We start from the raw sequence: 15,803 nt of genomic DNA, 5'->3' as shown, positions 1-15,803 counted from the left end.
TAGCACGCACCACGTTTCCATTTAATAAAAACATTATTGTTTCAGACAAGTTATTATTTTTCATTTCACTTCACCAATTTGGACTCTTTTGTGTATGTCCATTACATGAAATCCAAATAAAAATCAATTTACATTACAGGTTGTAATGCAACAAAATAGGAAAAACGCAAATTGGGGTGAATACTTTTGCAAGGCATTGTATGGAATCATGTAGTAACCAAAAAAGTAACTTTTAACTGGTACTCTATCTACACAATAAATATATTTAGTTATATATACTGTTTCAATGTTTGATAACGAAGATAGCAAAACTTATAATCGATTAACAAAATGTTTAAAAAAAAAAGGTGAAACCTAACAGTTTCATAAATTAACATTTTCTTAATCTGCGTGGATGTGACATGCACCTACATACATTTATTTTCTGAGTAAATAACCATTTGGCAAAAAATGGTTACAAAAATACATTCTTTCTCCAAGCATCATCCTAATTTAAAAGTGAGGACCTGCATTATGAATAACTGATGAATAGTCTGCAATCATATGCATTCTTACAGTAAAAAGCTGTGGTTACACATTGCATTAACATGTGGTTGTCGTCATCCAATCAAGATGACCCAATCAATATCTGATCGAGATTTGTTACGCCTACAAAAAAGGAATAAATCGATCTGTCCACAGCCGTAGTAATAAATATTCAGAGAATCTCCCATCTCTGACAGTCACCACACAAACGAGCTAAGCATCTGGATGTGTGTACAATTAATGCACAGTATAAATACAAATGACAGGCCCTAATGCACAGAGTAGAAACAGAAACATGTTAAGTTACAGAGTAACTACAAATTGCATCTCCGAATGGTGCATCACATTTAAACCAAACAGGCCTGGACAGGGTTGATATTTACGCATGAATGTTTACATGCGTTGTCTTTATATTACTGGTAATCTTGTATTGTAAATAACCTTTAGTATAGGCCTAAACATTACCAAATGAAAGAATGTGACATGCTGGGAGAACGATCGTGGTTTAGTTTTCTCCAAATCATTGATCAGTGATAATTCACTAATGAAACCTCTAATATGATAAGCTATAGCAAAACGAATGGTGAAATTATGAAAATGCGTGGATAAAAGTGGCAATCGATAAAAAGTGCAAAAGGAGCACACATGTAAAGCAAACACTATGGCTTTCTAAAAGGAATAAAGCGTCAATCTGAAAGTAGCCTTAAGAGTCCTTTGTGTTTGTAGCCTACAGTATAGTGTACAGTGGCCTCGTTCATGCTTACAGAAAGCTATGCACCTTTACGCATCAGTTTGGACATCTTCTGCACTGTATTTATAGCTCGAAAATGCTCAAAGATAAAATTACACATGTACTAGATGTTAAGAGAAGATACAAGATACTTGGATATACAAGAGGTTTAGATAAAACAATTACGAGCTTGTGAGTATTAAAAAGAGAGAGCAGAGGTTTGGAACTTTGAGCTGGCATCCAGCCCTTGAGAAACATGTATCACACCATGAAATACACAAAGAACTATTCTGTTATTGTCTCATTACAAGAACATTCTCTGTAGGGACTCTATGGTGGAGGCAGAGAGGTTGTTAATATCTCGAACCAGTGCTGGATTTTGTGATTTTATGTCCATTTGTCTGAAAAGCTAAACTCACAACTCATCTCACCAGGTTAGGGGGCCAAGGGGGTTGTTCGGGGCTCGATCCAAGGACCTTTCTCACATCGATTAGGCACCTCCTTTCATGCAACAGCTCCTGCCTTCATGCATTTGACATATGAAGCCGTGCTCACTGTGTGACCGGTGCCATGGGAGATGGGGGTATAGGGCTGGTGGGGGACTGGGATGAGCTTTGGTACGACCGAAGGAGGACCTTGTGCTTGGTGGCCACACCCGCCCGCAGCTTCTGCTGCTTGTCCAGGTAGTCCTTGAGGCGTGTGGTGGTAAAGGTGAGGGTTTGCCGCCGCATCCGCATCAGGTAGGCGTCCTGGAGCCATGAGTTGTTGTAGCAGTCCTTGATGGAAGGACGGGCCCTGAAACAGAGGTCACTCCCAGGGTCAAGCAGCGCAAACTCAAAATCACAAACTATCCCACAAGGGACTGCGATACGACAGAAAAATACAAATTCTATCATTCATTCATTACGGGCTATGGCAGCCATTGGCAGCAATGTTGAACGGGTGTAGGTGTGAGGACTTAAATTCCTCAATCCTGCACTATCTATCAATGGCATAAAAATCTGTGTATAGAATCTATACACAGATTTTTATGCCATTGATAGATAGATCAATGTGTATAGATTAACAGCATCCAATGATTTGTAATTTTTTTGGAGTGAGTCAGATGCAGCGCTGAGAAAGTAGTTGTCCCCCTACTTTATTGATATGTCAAAGAGAAATAAGAACTTGCCAATGTCAGTGCGTGCGGACAGTACATAATATAATTAATTGACCAATTCATCAAAAGAAAACGGCACTTAATTGGTATCAATTATAGCTTACCAAGGGTAACTACAGAGGACCTTTTTAAAAAACAAAGAGGCACTTTGAGACACGTTCTGGTAGAGTTTTCCCACATCAAACTTGGCTGCCAAGATTCTGGCTTCAGTCTCCTGTGGATCATTCTCCATGAAAGGCAACATGCCGCTCAGCCTGAAAACATTTGTAATGGGTTAGAAATAGGTTTGACAGAGGCACTTAAAATAAACAAATTAACACAGTCAATGATTGTGCAACTTGAAAACGATTGAAATGGGTTTAAATTGGTATGACAGAGGACTTGCAATACACAAATTAACAGTTATTTAAATGCACTACAAATAAAGTTGTCCAGCTGTAACACTGTGTAGATGGCCACACTTTATTGTCATTTCCGTTTCAGCTCAGTCAACTCAGGAAATTAATTAATTAATTAAATAACACCCTTACAGAACTGTAAAAAGACTATTGACAGTCATGAATGGTATGGTTTGAATGAACTGGGAATTGGCTTGAGCTCAAATGTGTTCAAATGGCATTGGCCCAAAGCCTTGCTCGTACTCACATGATGAAGGTCAACACGCCCACACTCCAAATGTCAGCCGGAGGGCCCACCACATCCCCCTTCAACATCTCGGGAGCTTTAGGGAAAGGTTAGGAAAAATAAAAAAGGTTAGGGAGATAACGTCTGGGCATTCAGCTATAGGACACATAAAGGGACACAATTACGGTGTGTTTACATACCTGGTATTAACATATGATTAATTGATCAAGTATGATTAGATCATTATCTATTTATTGCTCTGTGCATCTATACATGGTATTATAAGCTGACTCTTACTGTCTGTGTCGGCATTGTGCCACAGAGACAGAGCGGTTGACTACAGAATATTTGCTGCACGGAACACATTTTGATATGTTTGAAAATGTTCATATTGCCCAAGTTTACAAGTTTTCACCTTCAATAAATATTCTTATGCAGAAGGATTTCCTATTATAAATGCTTTATTGCTAAGTTGAATCAGGTACAGTACGTTAGTTATATGCTAAAATAAAAATGTTCACCCCCTGTGTTTCAACCCTCAGGAACGGGTTGAGACGCCGCGATTTAAATAATCCTCACGACTTACACATATACTCCAGAGTTCCAACAGGAGGGCTGAACTGCTTGAGGAAGAGTGGGTCAAAGGTCTGGGCGCTTCCAAAGTCTATGATCTTCACCATGTTCATGTATGTGATGATGATGTTCTCCGGCTTGATGTCTAAGTGGAGGATGCGGCGGTTGTGCAGGTAGTCCAAACCTTGCAGAACCTGAATGATGTAGCCCACCACGTCATCCTCTGAGTAGCGGAATCTGGAGGGTGGGGGGACAAGAGGGACAACAAAGGATGAAAGGGTCAATTTAATTTCAATTCTGTCAATTGAGGAAGTTAACTGAAATTCCAAATTCCTGTAATTTGATTTGAATTGAATATTCCACAAGATGTGCATTGCATTCTCAGAGGATAGCACTTAATTGAAACACTAATTTCCAAAGTGGTCCTCGATGGTAAATTGCTTTTCAATTACAACATTTGATGGAATTGACCCCAACCCTGACCCAGGAACACTATACAGAGCAAAAGCAAATCATCACGAACAAAAATATATAACAGAAATATTCCATTTATTTCCATAAGTTGGTACACCTAAGGATTTGTGCTGTCTGACCTGTCGATAAGGCTGTAGATGAGCTCTTTCCCCCTGCAGCACTCTGAGATGAGCACCAGATAGCGGGGCGTGATGTAGGCCTCGTGGAGAGCCATGATCTTATCGTGGTGGAGGGACTTGAGGATGTTGTACTCCTGCAGCACCGTCTGTTTGTTGTCTGACTCGTAGGGCACGATCTTAGCCATGAACAGGTTGCCTGTGGCGTTCTCTCTACATTCTCGGATCACGCCGAAGCGGCCCCTTTAAGACAAACAAAGAGAAAACAATCTTGTGGTGACACTTTTATTAAAGCCTTCAGGTATTATGTTTCATAAGCTGTTATGAGTGTACAAACCTTTAAAATGTATTTTTAATAAAGCTTATAATATATGATGTCTCTCTAAATGTATCAACATTACACCTGACTCAATAGTAATTAGAACTGAATTATAGAAAGGTTCATTTTCAGTGGAATGCATAAAAAAATACAATAATTAATAACAATAATATTATGGTAAGAAAGTCTTGAGGGAAATGCTGTCTCTAAAATATGAAAGAAGTTGATGTCGACACTGTTTCCTTAACAGTCATAACCCCATTCAATGTTATAATCCTGAAAGTGCACAATATTGAATAGAAAACTAAAAGCTATGCAGCTGTTTGATTGGGTTACTTTCTTGCATAGGTTACACAGTTCATTAAACCACTGTGGGAGCCTAATCCCTGAGCACATCACAGTGGGAGCATCGTGAACATTTCATTTTCTATGCTTCCTTTACCTGGCCTTCTCATCCATGAAGGTGTATGGTTTCTGGGGCACTCCCTGGCGCAGGGTGTTCTCACTAGGTCGTCCACCCAAGGGTGTTCTGCATCTTGACAGCGTCATACGTGTGGGTGTAACCCCACCCTCCCCTACTGGACTCGTGCTGGAAATTAGCATGACTGGGGATGAGATGGCGGGGATGGAGAGGAAGGGTGGGGTGACGCGTGGTGTGGCAGCCAGTATTGGTGCATACATGGGCACAGACAAAGTGGGTGTACAGATGGCGGGCGCAGGGGCCAAAAGTGGGGGCGGGGTCTTAATCATGGGCGAGACGATATTGACGGGACTCTGGGGTTTGGGGAGAACGATAGGGGGAGTGAGCTTGGTTATGATTGCTGGTTGAGACGGTGTAGGTTTCGTGACGTTGATGTTGAGAGTCTTGGCTTTGGCCGGGGCTGGGGCGTGCTGAGCCAGAAGCAGGCTTTGGATCTCAGGGATGGCCAGGTAGGATGGGACCTCACTAATAATCATGGGGGCGGAAGCAGCGCTGTTTGGGGTCTGAGGGACTATGGGTTTGGAATCAATAGGTTTAGAGGTGGGGATAGTAGAGATAGGCTTGGCCGGTGGTACAGCAGAAGAGGAAGCGGAGGCAGACCGGGTCTCTCTGAATGGGGCAGAAGATGGGGCGGGGTGCACCTCTTTACTAGGCGCAGGCTTCAAGGAGGGGACGGTCATTGTTGATGTTTTGACCACTGGTGCTGCAGGGACTGTCTTCACAACGACTGATCCACTGCATTTTGTTGGCACTGTTGATTCAGAATAGCACCCGTTTTTAGTGTCACTTTTTTCCCTCTCGTACAATGATATAAAAAAATATACTTTTCTATGACACTTTCATATTTGATGGAGAGAATAAGAGTTTACAGGAGTTTGTCAATCTCCAGGTTTCTCAAGCACATCATAGTGTACATGTGTGCAAACATTTAAACCACAGGGAATGTATGACAGAAAACACTCAATGTGATTTCTGTCGTACAATGTGATTTTTATCTATTCATATTACTAATAGTTATTCATACCAGAAAGTAGTACATACCTGAAGCGTCCAGGCACTCTACCTCTGAGAGGTTACTGTAGGGTCCTTGGCCTGCCTTGTTCACACACGCCACTCGAAACCTGAAGACGCCCTCTCCTGGCAAGTCAACCACATTGTAGTAACATTCAGCCACTCCTGTGGCCACGATGAGCCAGCTACTCTCAGCTGGGGGAGAAAGACCGTAGACATATTTTTATGTGTTCATGTTAATATATAATTAAGAAAGACACATTTCAATCATTGTCAGAGAACAAGGCCATGGAAAGAAGTTGAATGAATCATTGGGGTAATACAACCGTGATGTCTGTCAGTGATTGAACAGAACAGCACTGCAATATTGCTAACGACCACAAGAGGGAGGTAGTGCGTTGGACTGCATACATTTGGCGTATGTTACAACTGCATTTGGACAGTATGGCTTTGAAATTATACTAACAAAGTAGTGTGTGAGTGTGGCTGAATCCCAAATCACCCCCTTCCCCCACCCTTCGGCTATACATTTGCGAGTCCACGCGTACCTCCGCCATATACAGAAGTGTCCCAAAGCTGAGACAGTGAAAATGATTGAGGGTGTAGGGGCTAATTAGACTGGTATCCCAACACGCTCCGCAATATATTTGGAGTTTGCGCAATTTCATACAAAAGAATCGAGAGGCGTGCCTAATTATATGTTATGTGCATTTGTTTTTATCGGATTTCAAAGTTTGACACAACACCTCCCAAATGAAATGTTTAACTGTTACAGAGGTTTATATATTGTACATTTATATATTGTATATTGGAATTTGTTCATTTGAATTTCATTTTTGTTGTATTATTTGAATCTGGAACATAAATTGCATCATTCAAGTCACAAGTGTGTCCTGAAGTTGATGGGTTTATTGATCTCCTCGATACTCTCTAAAAGTCTCCCTCTGAGTTTTTTCAGCAACACGTGACAACAGAGGGCCATCTGAGAGAGTTGGTAGGGGCGAGGGCGTGGTTTGGGACACCATGACTCACCCTCTGCTTTTCTCTCCAGAGAGTAGGTGCAGGGGGCCATACTGTCTGAGGGCTTCCAGAAGACCAGGGCAGTGTTCTTATAGCGCTGGGGAACCTCAGGAGTCCCAGGACGATTGGGTAAACCTATGAGGGCAGAAAGGTATTATCATCATTGCAACTCAGTCCTATTCAATCCAAATCAATAAATGCGTTATACCTAATATAATGCCTTAGGTAAAGAAGATTTCCAGTTGCGAGAGAGTTTGTCTAAAGATAGATACATATCAAGTTCATGGTAATTCATTTGGTATCATTTTGTGAAGTAACAGAATTCAAAAGGAATTTTCACTAAACTAGAGTAGGTTAGTTGCTGTGCTGGTCAAGGGGTCTGTCCACACCTAAATAATAGAAAGTGAAATGTTGTCATATAGAAAACCAAGAAATTACCATGAAATTATTTTTCTCTGTCTTTTTGTCTTTCTCACACAGAGAGAGAGAGATTCTCTCTGTCTTGCCCTCCCTGATGTGTGTGACTCTAACTCACGAGCGAGGGAGAGGATACAGGAACTGGAGACCGAAGCTAGAAGGTTTGTTGCCACACACTCATACAGCCCTGCATCCTTCTTGGTGGTTGTCATGATCATCAGCAGCTGCCTGCCATCAGGACAGGAGGTAATGTTCATTCTGGCGTCAATCTGCAGAGGCTTCTTATCTGAGGAGGAAGAAAAAGGAACACTTTACTTTTTTATTTAACTCGGCAAGTCGGATAAGAACAAATTTGTATTTTCAATGACAGCCTAGTGGGTTAACTGCCTGTTCAGGGGCAGAACGACAGATTTGTACATTGTCAGCTCGGGGGTTTGAACTTGCAACTGTCCGGTTACTATTCCAAAGCTCTAACCACTAGGCTACCCTGCCGCCCCAGGGTAGCCTTAAAGCCAACAGGTGGAATGCATTATGAAGCAGTTATAATATATTGTAAGATTTGTTACACAAAGAGTGGAGGCTAGGGATGGATTTTATATTTAGCTCTTATAATAAGCTTTTACCTTTCATCCAGGAGATGTGTGGATGGGGGCTGCCAGTTGGGAGACAGCTAAGGGTGATGGGATCTCCCTCCAGCAGGGTGTAGTCCCTCAACTTGATGTGGAACACGGGAGGGAAGTCTGGAGGAGAGACAAGTTGGGAATGTGATTAAGAATTAAGAAAAATAGGCATCATTTCAATCATAAGCAGTCTTTTGTTTACCTGCCCGCTGTCATCAAATGCTAACTAAGCATTTTTGTACAAACCAACCAATGCAATTCAATATCCCCATGTCTCCAGAACAGCTGGATTTGTTGGCGAGGGATTTCTCTGCCCCTTTCTGGTGGGCACTTTGTGTGATTGAGATTAAGGGATGTTTCGAGAGGCTGATATCTCACCACAGAAAGGGCACAATTTTCTGGGCTTATAAAAACAGTCCCTTAACTAGCAATGACCTACAAAAAAATATATATTTTGCTTGACAGGTATTTCAGAGATTGCTAGCTAGTCTCTTTCAATAGCTGTGTGAATCAACATGCTGTTGACATTGATAAGCAAATTTACATTAACAAGCTACTGTGCAGTGCCTTTGGAAAGTATTCAGACCCCTTGACTTTTTCCACATCATTTTCCTCTCATCAATCTACACACTACCCCATAATGATAGAGCAAAAACTGTTTTCTTTCTTCTAATTTATATAAAATAAAAATACATGGAAATATTACATTTACATAAGGATTAAGCTTTTAAATTATATAAGATATTTGTATGTTCATGAATGTTTAATATTACGATTATTTATATGAATTGCGCACCCAATATTAATTGCACGTCCAATTTCACCGGATGTTGTCGACTGGTGTCCCGCTAGCTGGGCGCCTATCCCTAATTAATTAAACCACCTTTGACAGTGATTACAGCCTTGAGACTTCTTGGGTATGACACTAAAAGCTTGGCACACCTGTATTTGTGGAGTTTCTCCGATTCTCCGACTCTGCAGATCCTCTCACGCTCTGTCAGGTTGGATGGGGAGCATCGCTGCACAGCTATTTCCAGGTCTCTCCAGAGATGTTCGATCGGGTTCAAGTCCGGGCTCTGGCTGGGTCACTCAAGGACATTCAGAGACTTGTTCCGAAGCCACTTCTGCATTGTCTTAGCTGTTGGAAGGTGAATATTCGCCCCAGTCTGAGGTCCTGAGCACTCTGGAGCAAGTTTTCATCAAGAATCTCTCTAAACTTTGCTCTGTTCATTTTTGACTCAAACCTGACTAGTCTCCCAGTCCCTGCCATAGAAAAACATCCCCACAGTATGATCCTGCCACCACCATGCTTCGCCGTAGTGATGGTGCCCGGTTTTCAAGCGTCACGCTTGGCATTCAGGCCAAAGAGTTCAATCTTGGTTTCATAAGACCAGAGAATCTTGTTTCTCATGGTCAAAGTCTTTAGGTTCATTTTGGCCATTTCCAAGCAGGCTGTCATGTGCCTTTCACTGAGGAGTGGCTTCCGTCTGGAATCTAGCTCTAGGAAGAGTCTTTGTGGTTCCAAACATCTTCCATTTAAGAATGATGGAGGCCACTGTTTTCTTGGGGACCTTCAATGCTGCAGACATTTTTTGGTACCCTTCCCCAGATCTGTGCCTTGACACAACCATATCTTGGAGCTCTACAGACAATTTCTTCAACCTCATGCCTTTGTTTTTGCTTGACAAGCACTGTCAACTGTGGGACCTTAGTCAGGTGTGTAGTCAGGTGTGTGCCTTTTCAAATCATGTCCCAACATGCACAAATTTGTAAGTCGCTCTGGATAAGAGCGTCTGCTAAATGACTTAAATGTAAATGTAATGTCCAATCAATTGAACTTACCACAGGTGGACTCCAATCAAGTTGTGGAATGATCTCAAGGATGATCAACGGAAACAAAATGCACTTGAGCTCAATTTCGAGTCTCATTGCAAAGGGTCTGAATACTTAAGTAAATAAGGTATTTCTGTTTTTTGCTTTTTATACATTTGCAAACATTTCTAAAAACCTGTTTTCGCTTTGCTGAGGAAATTGTTTTATCAAATACATTTTAGTATAAGGCTGTAATGTAACAAAATGTGGGAAAAGTCAAGGGGTCTGAAAACCTTCCGAAGGCACTGTATATACAATCTTGAACAAATGCACCTCAATAGCTAGCTTGATTATCTAACTGTGACTGATTTACCATTAGCTAATCTGGTATTGTAGCAGTTATTCTCCACACCTCCAAATTCAATTTGTAGAAGGGAGGACTATGGCTTATTAGCTGACTTGATAGCTGGATAATGTTGCTACAACTAGCCAGGTGAGCTTATATTAACCTATCTAACTAACTACATTGACACGTTGACAACAGGCAGTACTCATACTCAGGGGGAGGAGTTCAGTTGTGTTGTTGCTTGCTTGGGCCAATGCAATACTGCAGAAATCAGGAAAGTTCAAATCAAATGAATTGCACTGCATAATCAATTTCAGACACTTAGGGATGATTTTGGTTTGATATTTAACATATGTTAATTTGGGGGACATTGACAGGTATTGTTTTTTGGGACACAATTGCTAAAGTTAGCATTTAGCGACAGCAGCCAGGTAAACAAAACCAAGGCATCATCATGGATTGCTGTTTCTCCTTGTCCACTGACTGCTGACTGCTTACAGGGTAAGGAAAACAATATTAAATATTTTAATTTGGATGAATTTCAAGAAATTAAAGGGCTTTAAGGATTACCAGATGCCAGTCTGGTGTACAAGCGGGAGCTTAGGGTGTCATTCTCTCTGGCAATAGGCGTGGGGATGTGAGACTCCGATACCATCTTGCCCTTCTTGCTAGCTCTGGTTAGGCCCCAACGGTCCCATCGGGACCTCCTTCCTACCTCTGCCCCTGCTGGAGGGAACAAATATAACTCAAACTGAAATCAACAGAAATAGTAACGAAGAAAAAAGATGAGGTTAGCACACAAGTGAAGCCTCTATTGGAAGTTTTTTTTTATTTTCTTGTATGTCATCTCAGTATGTAAGAACAAAGGTTTGCTTGAGGAAGGGTGTGGGAAGGTTTGCATAATTATAAAACAAAAATGTGTTTTGAGTCTCTTACATTTACCAGTTCTCAAATGAACCTGCATCCTTAAAATTGGATTCAAGCACCACATAATAGTGACATTGTGTCTGTGCGGTGAAAATGCACCTTTTCTTTGTTAAAATTACATTTAGTCTAATTCTGCTAAGTAATCATCTTGAAATTAAAACATATATGACCTTTTCAGGTGCAGGGGGAACATGTTAATTCAAAATAAATGTTATTTCTATATTTGCTTCAACATTTTCAAGGCGAAGAAGTCTCGTACCTTTGGATGTTCTCTCCGACTTGATGCTGAACATAGATTCCATGGACTCTGAGGAGGTTCCGGTGCCTGACTGAGAAGCCAGCTGGTTTTGAGGGATACCGGATCCAGCCATACTCTTTAGGCTACGTCCCTCAGAAGTCGACCTGTGCAGAATGGAGAACAGGGGTGTCTTCTTGCTCTCTGGCTTGTTGGATTCCCTTTCCTCTGACGCTATCCTTCTCTCCTCCGAGGCGCTGCGGATCCTCCTGGATATCCTGGACACCGTCGACTCGATCTTCCTACGCATGGCCATAACCGGTGAGTCGTTGGGCTTTTCCGGCTCCTTGTCCTCCTGCTCCGCCTCAGCTTCTATTCCCCTATCCATCCTCATCGTCTCCACCTCCTTCCTCTCCTGGGAATGGGATCCTCTTCGGCTGCGGAAAGCCCAGGAGAGCGGGCGCCTGGGAGTCACTGCTTCTTCCTCCTTGGGCTTTTCTTCCTTGCTTTCGGTTGAAGCAGTCCTCTTGAGTTGCATGGAAAGCCTTCTCATAAAGCCTTCATCCTTCTGGGTCTCGCAGAGATCCTGCACCGACTTGGATTTCTCCTCCAGTCTCCTGGGGACAAACACAAACGGCGCTCCAATGGGCCCATGGTGGGATACATCTTCGCCTGACTTGGCAGAGTCCAAAGAGGCTACTGGTTTATTCTCAGGCTTTGACCAGTTGAGAAGCTGCAGGCCTCGCGTTAGAGAATACTCACGCTTTTTGAAGCGGGCCTCAAATACTTCCTCAGAGGCAATGCCGTAGAGGATTTGTCCCACTGTCGAGAGCTCACACTGGGGTGTAGTGCATTGGGAAACCTTGGGTGGACTCGGTTCCTTGGGCTCGGGGGATGCCACCCTTGAATAGACTGCAGGCTGTTCCCCTGGTGTGGATAGCAGAGTGACTGGCTTTGTTGGGCCCGGGACAGATGTAGGTGTGTTTGTAAACGTTGGTGCTAGAAATGGGGCTTGCACAGGGACTGGAACAACCACAGGGGTGGAGTCTGCTAACAGTGGGCTAACTAGGGGCTGAAGCAAGGGGACCATGATGGTCTGCATTATGCTAGTGTACGCAGAGGTCCTACCATCTGGGAGCACAGTTAGGGCAGGTGGAGAGGGAGTCATAACATTTGCTGGTGCCCTTGAAGATGCTGGTGCTGGCGTGACCCTATTAGAACTTGTAGTAATGACCATCTTAGAAGATTTCACTTGTGCCTTCAGTTCCTTTTCTACTTTTTTTACTTCTTTTTGTACTTCTTCAACTTCCCTAGCTTTTTCTTCCACAAAAGGAACAGTCTCATTTTCCTCAATCTCTTCTTTTTCTTTAATTTGTTCCTCTAATTTAAGAACCCTCACAGGAGGGCTATACTCCCTCCATGGCTCCCTCAGGGCCGTGTACTCTGGTTCCATCATCGTTTTTTCATGAATGGACTTCTCAGTCTTAATCTCCATGTCTATTGATGAGTCCTCTTCCTCCATCTTAGTTTTTGTCTCATGTTCCCTAGGCACTGGGCTTGGTGTGGGAAGTTTAGGGATAGGTTCCATGAGAGTCACGGGGCAGGAGTCATTATTGAATGGCTCAGTGAGAGCAGACATGGATATGGCCTCCTTTAGCCTTCGCTCCTCTATCTGAGCCAGCGGGATTTCCAGTGGTACCCCGGTGCGTCGGTGCAGGGGAACGGGCTCTGCATCATCTCCTTGACTGAAGGAGGCGCTCTTGCGAAGGAATTTGGGTTTGAGCACGTCCACTCTGGGCTCGTCGCTGGAGACTGCCTTGGTTAATGGAGGAACCCATAAGGGGGTAGTGCGTGAGTAGCGCTCCAGCAACGATGACCGCCACCTTCCATCATCCATACCCAGTGTCTCCAGCAGGGGTCCTCGCAGGCCGCTCATTTTCTTGTCAACAGAGCCACCTCGGAGCAACCTCTGCCTCATCAGCTCCAGTTTGTGAGCATAGTCCTCTTGACTCAGAGGACCTGGACTCACGCTCCTCCTAGGGAACTCCATGGATACCGCCTTTTTGAGGACTTGTCCACCTTTTTCAGTGTTTTCGTCATCTGCTCTATCTTCTGGAACGATGTGGAGTAGCAGCGCGCTGTCAGCAGAGCCCCCTCTATGCAGCTGCCCCCTTCTGGGTCCACCCTCTTGCTTGTCCAACTCCAAGCTCGAGCCTCTGCACAAGGGCCTTCTAGCATTCTCAGATACTTGTGCCAACTCTGCCAACTCCTCATCCGAAGACCCCTTGTCATTTTCTTGCATCAACCTCTTCCTGGCGTGCCCCATACCTGTGGAATCTCCAGCCTCTTTCTCTTTCCCCATGGATTCACACTCCATCGCCTCTTGGCCATGGGTGACTGCTGACCCTGAACTTTCAATAGTGCCGTTTGACCGGCTTGTGCCTTCCTGGATCTCGTTTAGAGACATTCTTGATCCGGAGAACTCCATACTGAGTGGCATTGGAATGAAGGGCAGCTTGTCAATATCTTCGTCGGAGTCAGAGGACGATGATGGTGGGGGTGAGCCCTCTTTGAGGTGTCTGGGAACAGCGATGGAGATGTGGCTGGATGAGTCATTCAGCAACTCAGTGATGGACCTCATGACCATTTTGGATTTGTAGCTGATAAGGGACCGCTGCAAAAGACGGACATAACCAAATATAAGGTGGAAGGAGAAGCAATTCAATAAAAAAAAGCTTTGATGACAAACCTGCCACTTTTGGCGCGCCACAAACTTCTTGAGGGTCTCTGTGCTTATTGCCTTCCCCTTGGTAAGGGTCTGTATGAAAAAAAATAGATTAGCATGTGTAATTTTGAAATTACTCAATATGTTACCAAATTACACTACATGACCAAAGTATGTGGACACCTGCTCGTCGAACAACTCATTCCAAAATCATGGGCATTAATATGGAGTTGGTCACCCCTTTGCTCCTAAAACAGCCACCACTCCACCACTCCTCTAGGAAGGCTGTCCACTAGATGTTGGAACATTGCTGTGGGGACTTGCTTCCATTCGGCCACAAAAGCATTTAGTGAGGTCTGGCACTGATATTGGGCGATTAGGCCTGGCTCACAGTCGGCGTTCCAATTCATCCCAAAGGTGTTTGATGGGGTTGAGGTCAGGGCTCTGTGCAGGCCAGTCAAGTTCTTCCACACCGATCTTGAAATACCATTTCTGCTTGGTCATCGCTTTGTGCATGGGGGGCATTGTCATGCTGAAACAGGAAAGGGCCTTTACCCAAACTGTTGCCACAAAGTTGGAAGCACATAATAATCTAGAATGTCATTGTATGCTGTAGCATTACATTTTCCCTTTACTGGAACTAAGGGGCCTAGTCCGAAACATGAAAAATAGCCTCAGACCATTATTCCTCCTCCGCCAAACTTTACAGTTGGCACTATACATTCGGGGCAGGTAGCGTTCTCCTGGCATCTGCCAAACCCAGATTCATCCGTCGGACTTCCAGATGGTGAAGCGTGATTCATCACTCCAGAGAACTTTTCCACTGCTCCAGAGTCCAATGGTGGTAAGCTTTACACCACTTCAGCAGTCACTTGGCATTGCACATGGTAATCTTAGATGTTTGTGAAGCTGCTCTGCCATGGAAACCCATTTCATGAAGCTCCCGACAAACAGTTATTGTGCTAACGTTGCTTCCAGAGGCAGTTTGGAACTCGGTAGTGTGTGTTGAAACTGAGGAAAGACAGCAGCCTGCGGCCCCATTCTGTGAGCTTGTGTGGCCTACCACTTCGCGGCTGAGCCATTGTTGCTCCTAGACGTTTCCACTTCACAATAACAGCACTTACAGTTGACCGGGGTAGCTCTAGCAGGGCAGAAATTTTACGATCTGACTTGTTAGAAAGTTGACATCCTATGACGGTGCCACGATGAAAGTCACTGAGCTCTTCAGTAAGTGCTGTTATTCTACTACCAATGTTTGTCTATGGAGATTGCAATGCTGTGTGCTCAATTTTATACACCTGTCAGCAATGAGTGTGGCTGAAATAGCCACTAATTTGAAGGGATGTCCACATACGTGTGTATATATAGTGTATATGATGATGCATCTCTAGTCAGAACAGATCCCTGAAGCAATTGTGTGTTGTGCGTCACATATGAGTCTAAGTTTACTTGGCTCACCTTGAACCATGGATGACGGAGACCCTCTTCTGTATCAGGCCTCCTAAAGGGATGGCATGATTCCATTTTACATTTGATTTCTAGTGAGGGTGAAGAAGCCCACAAATGTATAAGAACTAAAGAAACGTGAATCTAGAAGGGACACATCCTATCTTGACAACTGCAACTCAAATTGTCTTGAACATGTATTCAATCAAACGCATGATGTACCTGAAATTTGAAATAGCACAT

General features: G+C 43.5%; 1 protein-coding gene across 4 annotated transcripts in view; it reads right to left on the bottom strand.

Moving 5' to 3' along the window:
* Positions 1–338: 338 nt before the first annotated feature.
* LOC118385783 (striated muscle preferentially expressed protein kinase-like) overlaps positions 339–15,803 on the bottom strand; it is a 101,366-nt gene continuing 85,901 nt past the window's right edge. For 2 of the 4 annotated variants that reach the window (XM_052521837.1, XM_052521839.1), the window contains 13 exons: positions 15,573–15,615; positions 11,414–14,207; positions 10,798–10,953; positions 8,073–8,189; positions 7,568–7,735; positions 7,045–7,167; positions 6,043–6,207; positions 4,963–5,752; positions 4,205–4,444; positions 3,625–3,848; positions 3,060–3,135; positions 2,519–2,668; positions 339–2,050 (listed from right to left, as the gene is read on the bottom strand). In XM_052521837.1, the coding sequence (XP_052377797.1) occupies positions 1,807–2,050; positions 2,519–2,668; positions 3,060–3,135; positions 3,625–3,848; positions 4,205–4,444; positions 4,963–5,752; positions 6,043–6,207; positions 7,045–7,167; positions 7,568–7,735; positions 8,073–8,189; positions 10,798–10,953; positions 11,414–14,207; positions 15,573–15,615 (5,290 nt within the window). In that variant the 3' untranslated portion in view covers positions 339–1,806. The remainder of the gene's footprint in view (positions 2,051–2,518; positions 2,669–3,059; positions 3,136–3,624; positions 3,849–4,204; positions 4,445–4,962; positions 5,753–6,042; positions 6,208–7,044; positions 7,168–7,567; positions 7,736–8,072; positions 8,190–10,797; positions 10,954–11,413; positions 14,208–15,572; positions 15,616–15,803) is intronic. The other 2 variants (XM_035772960.2, XM_052521838.1) reach the window with 2 other exon arrangements.

The sequence above is a fragment of the Oncorhynchus keta genome, chromosome 7 (genome assembly GCF_023373465.1).
Source record: "Oncorhynchus keta strain PuntledgeMale-10-30-2019 chromosome 7, Oket_V2, whole genome shotgun sequence".
NCBI lineage: Eukaryota > Metazoa > Chordata > Actinopteri > Salmoniformes > Salmonidae > Oncorhynchus > Oncorhynchus keta.
The sequence above is the reverse complement of the archived record's forward strand: the minus strand, read 5'-3'. Positions and strand labels throughout refer to the sequence as shown.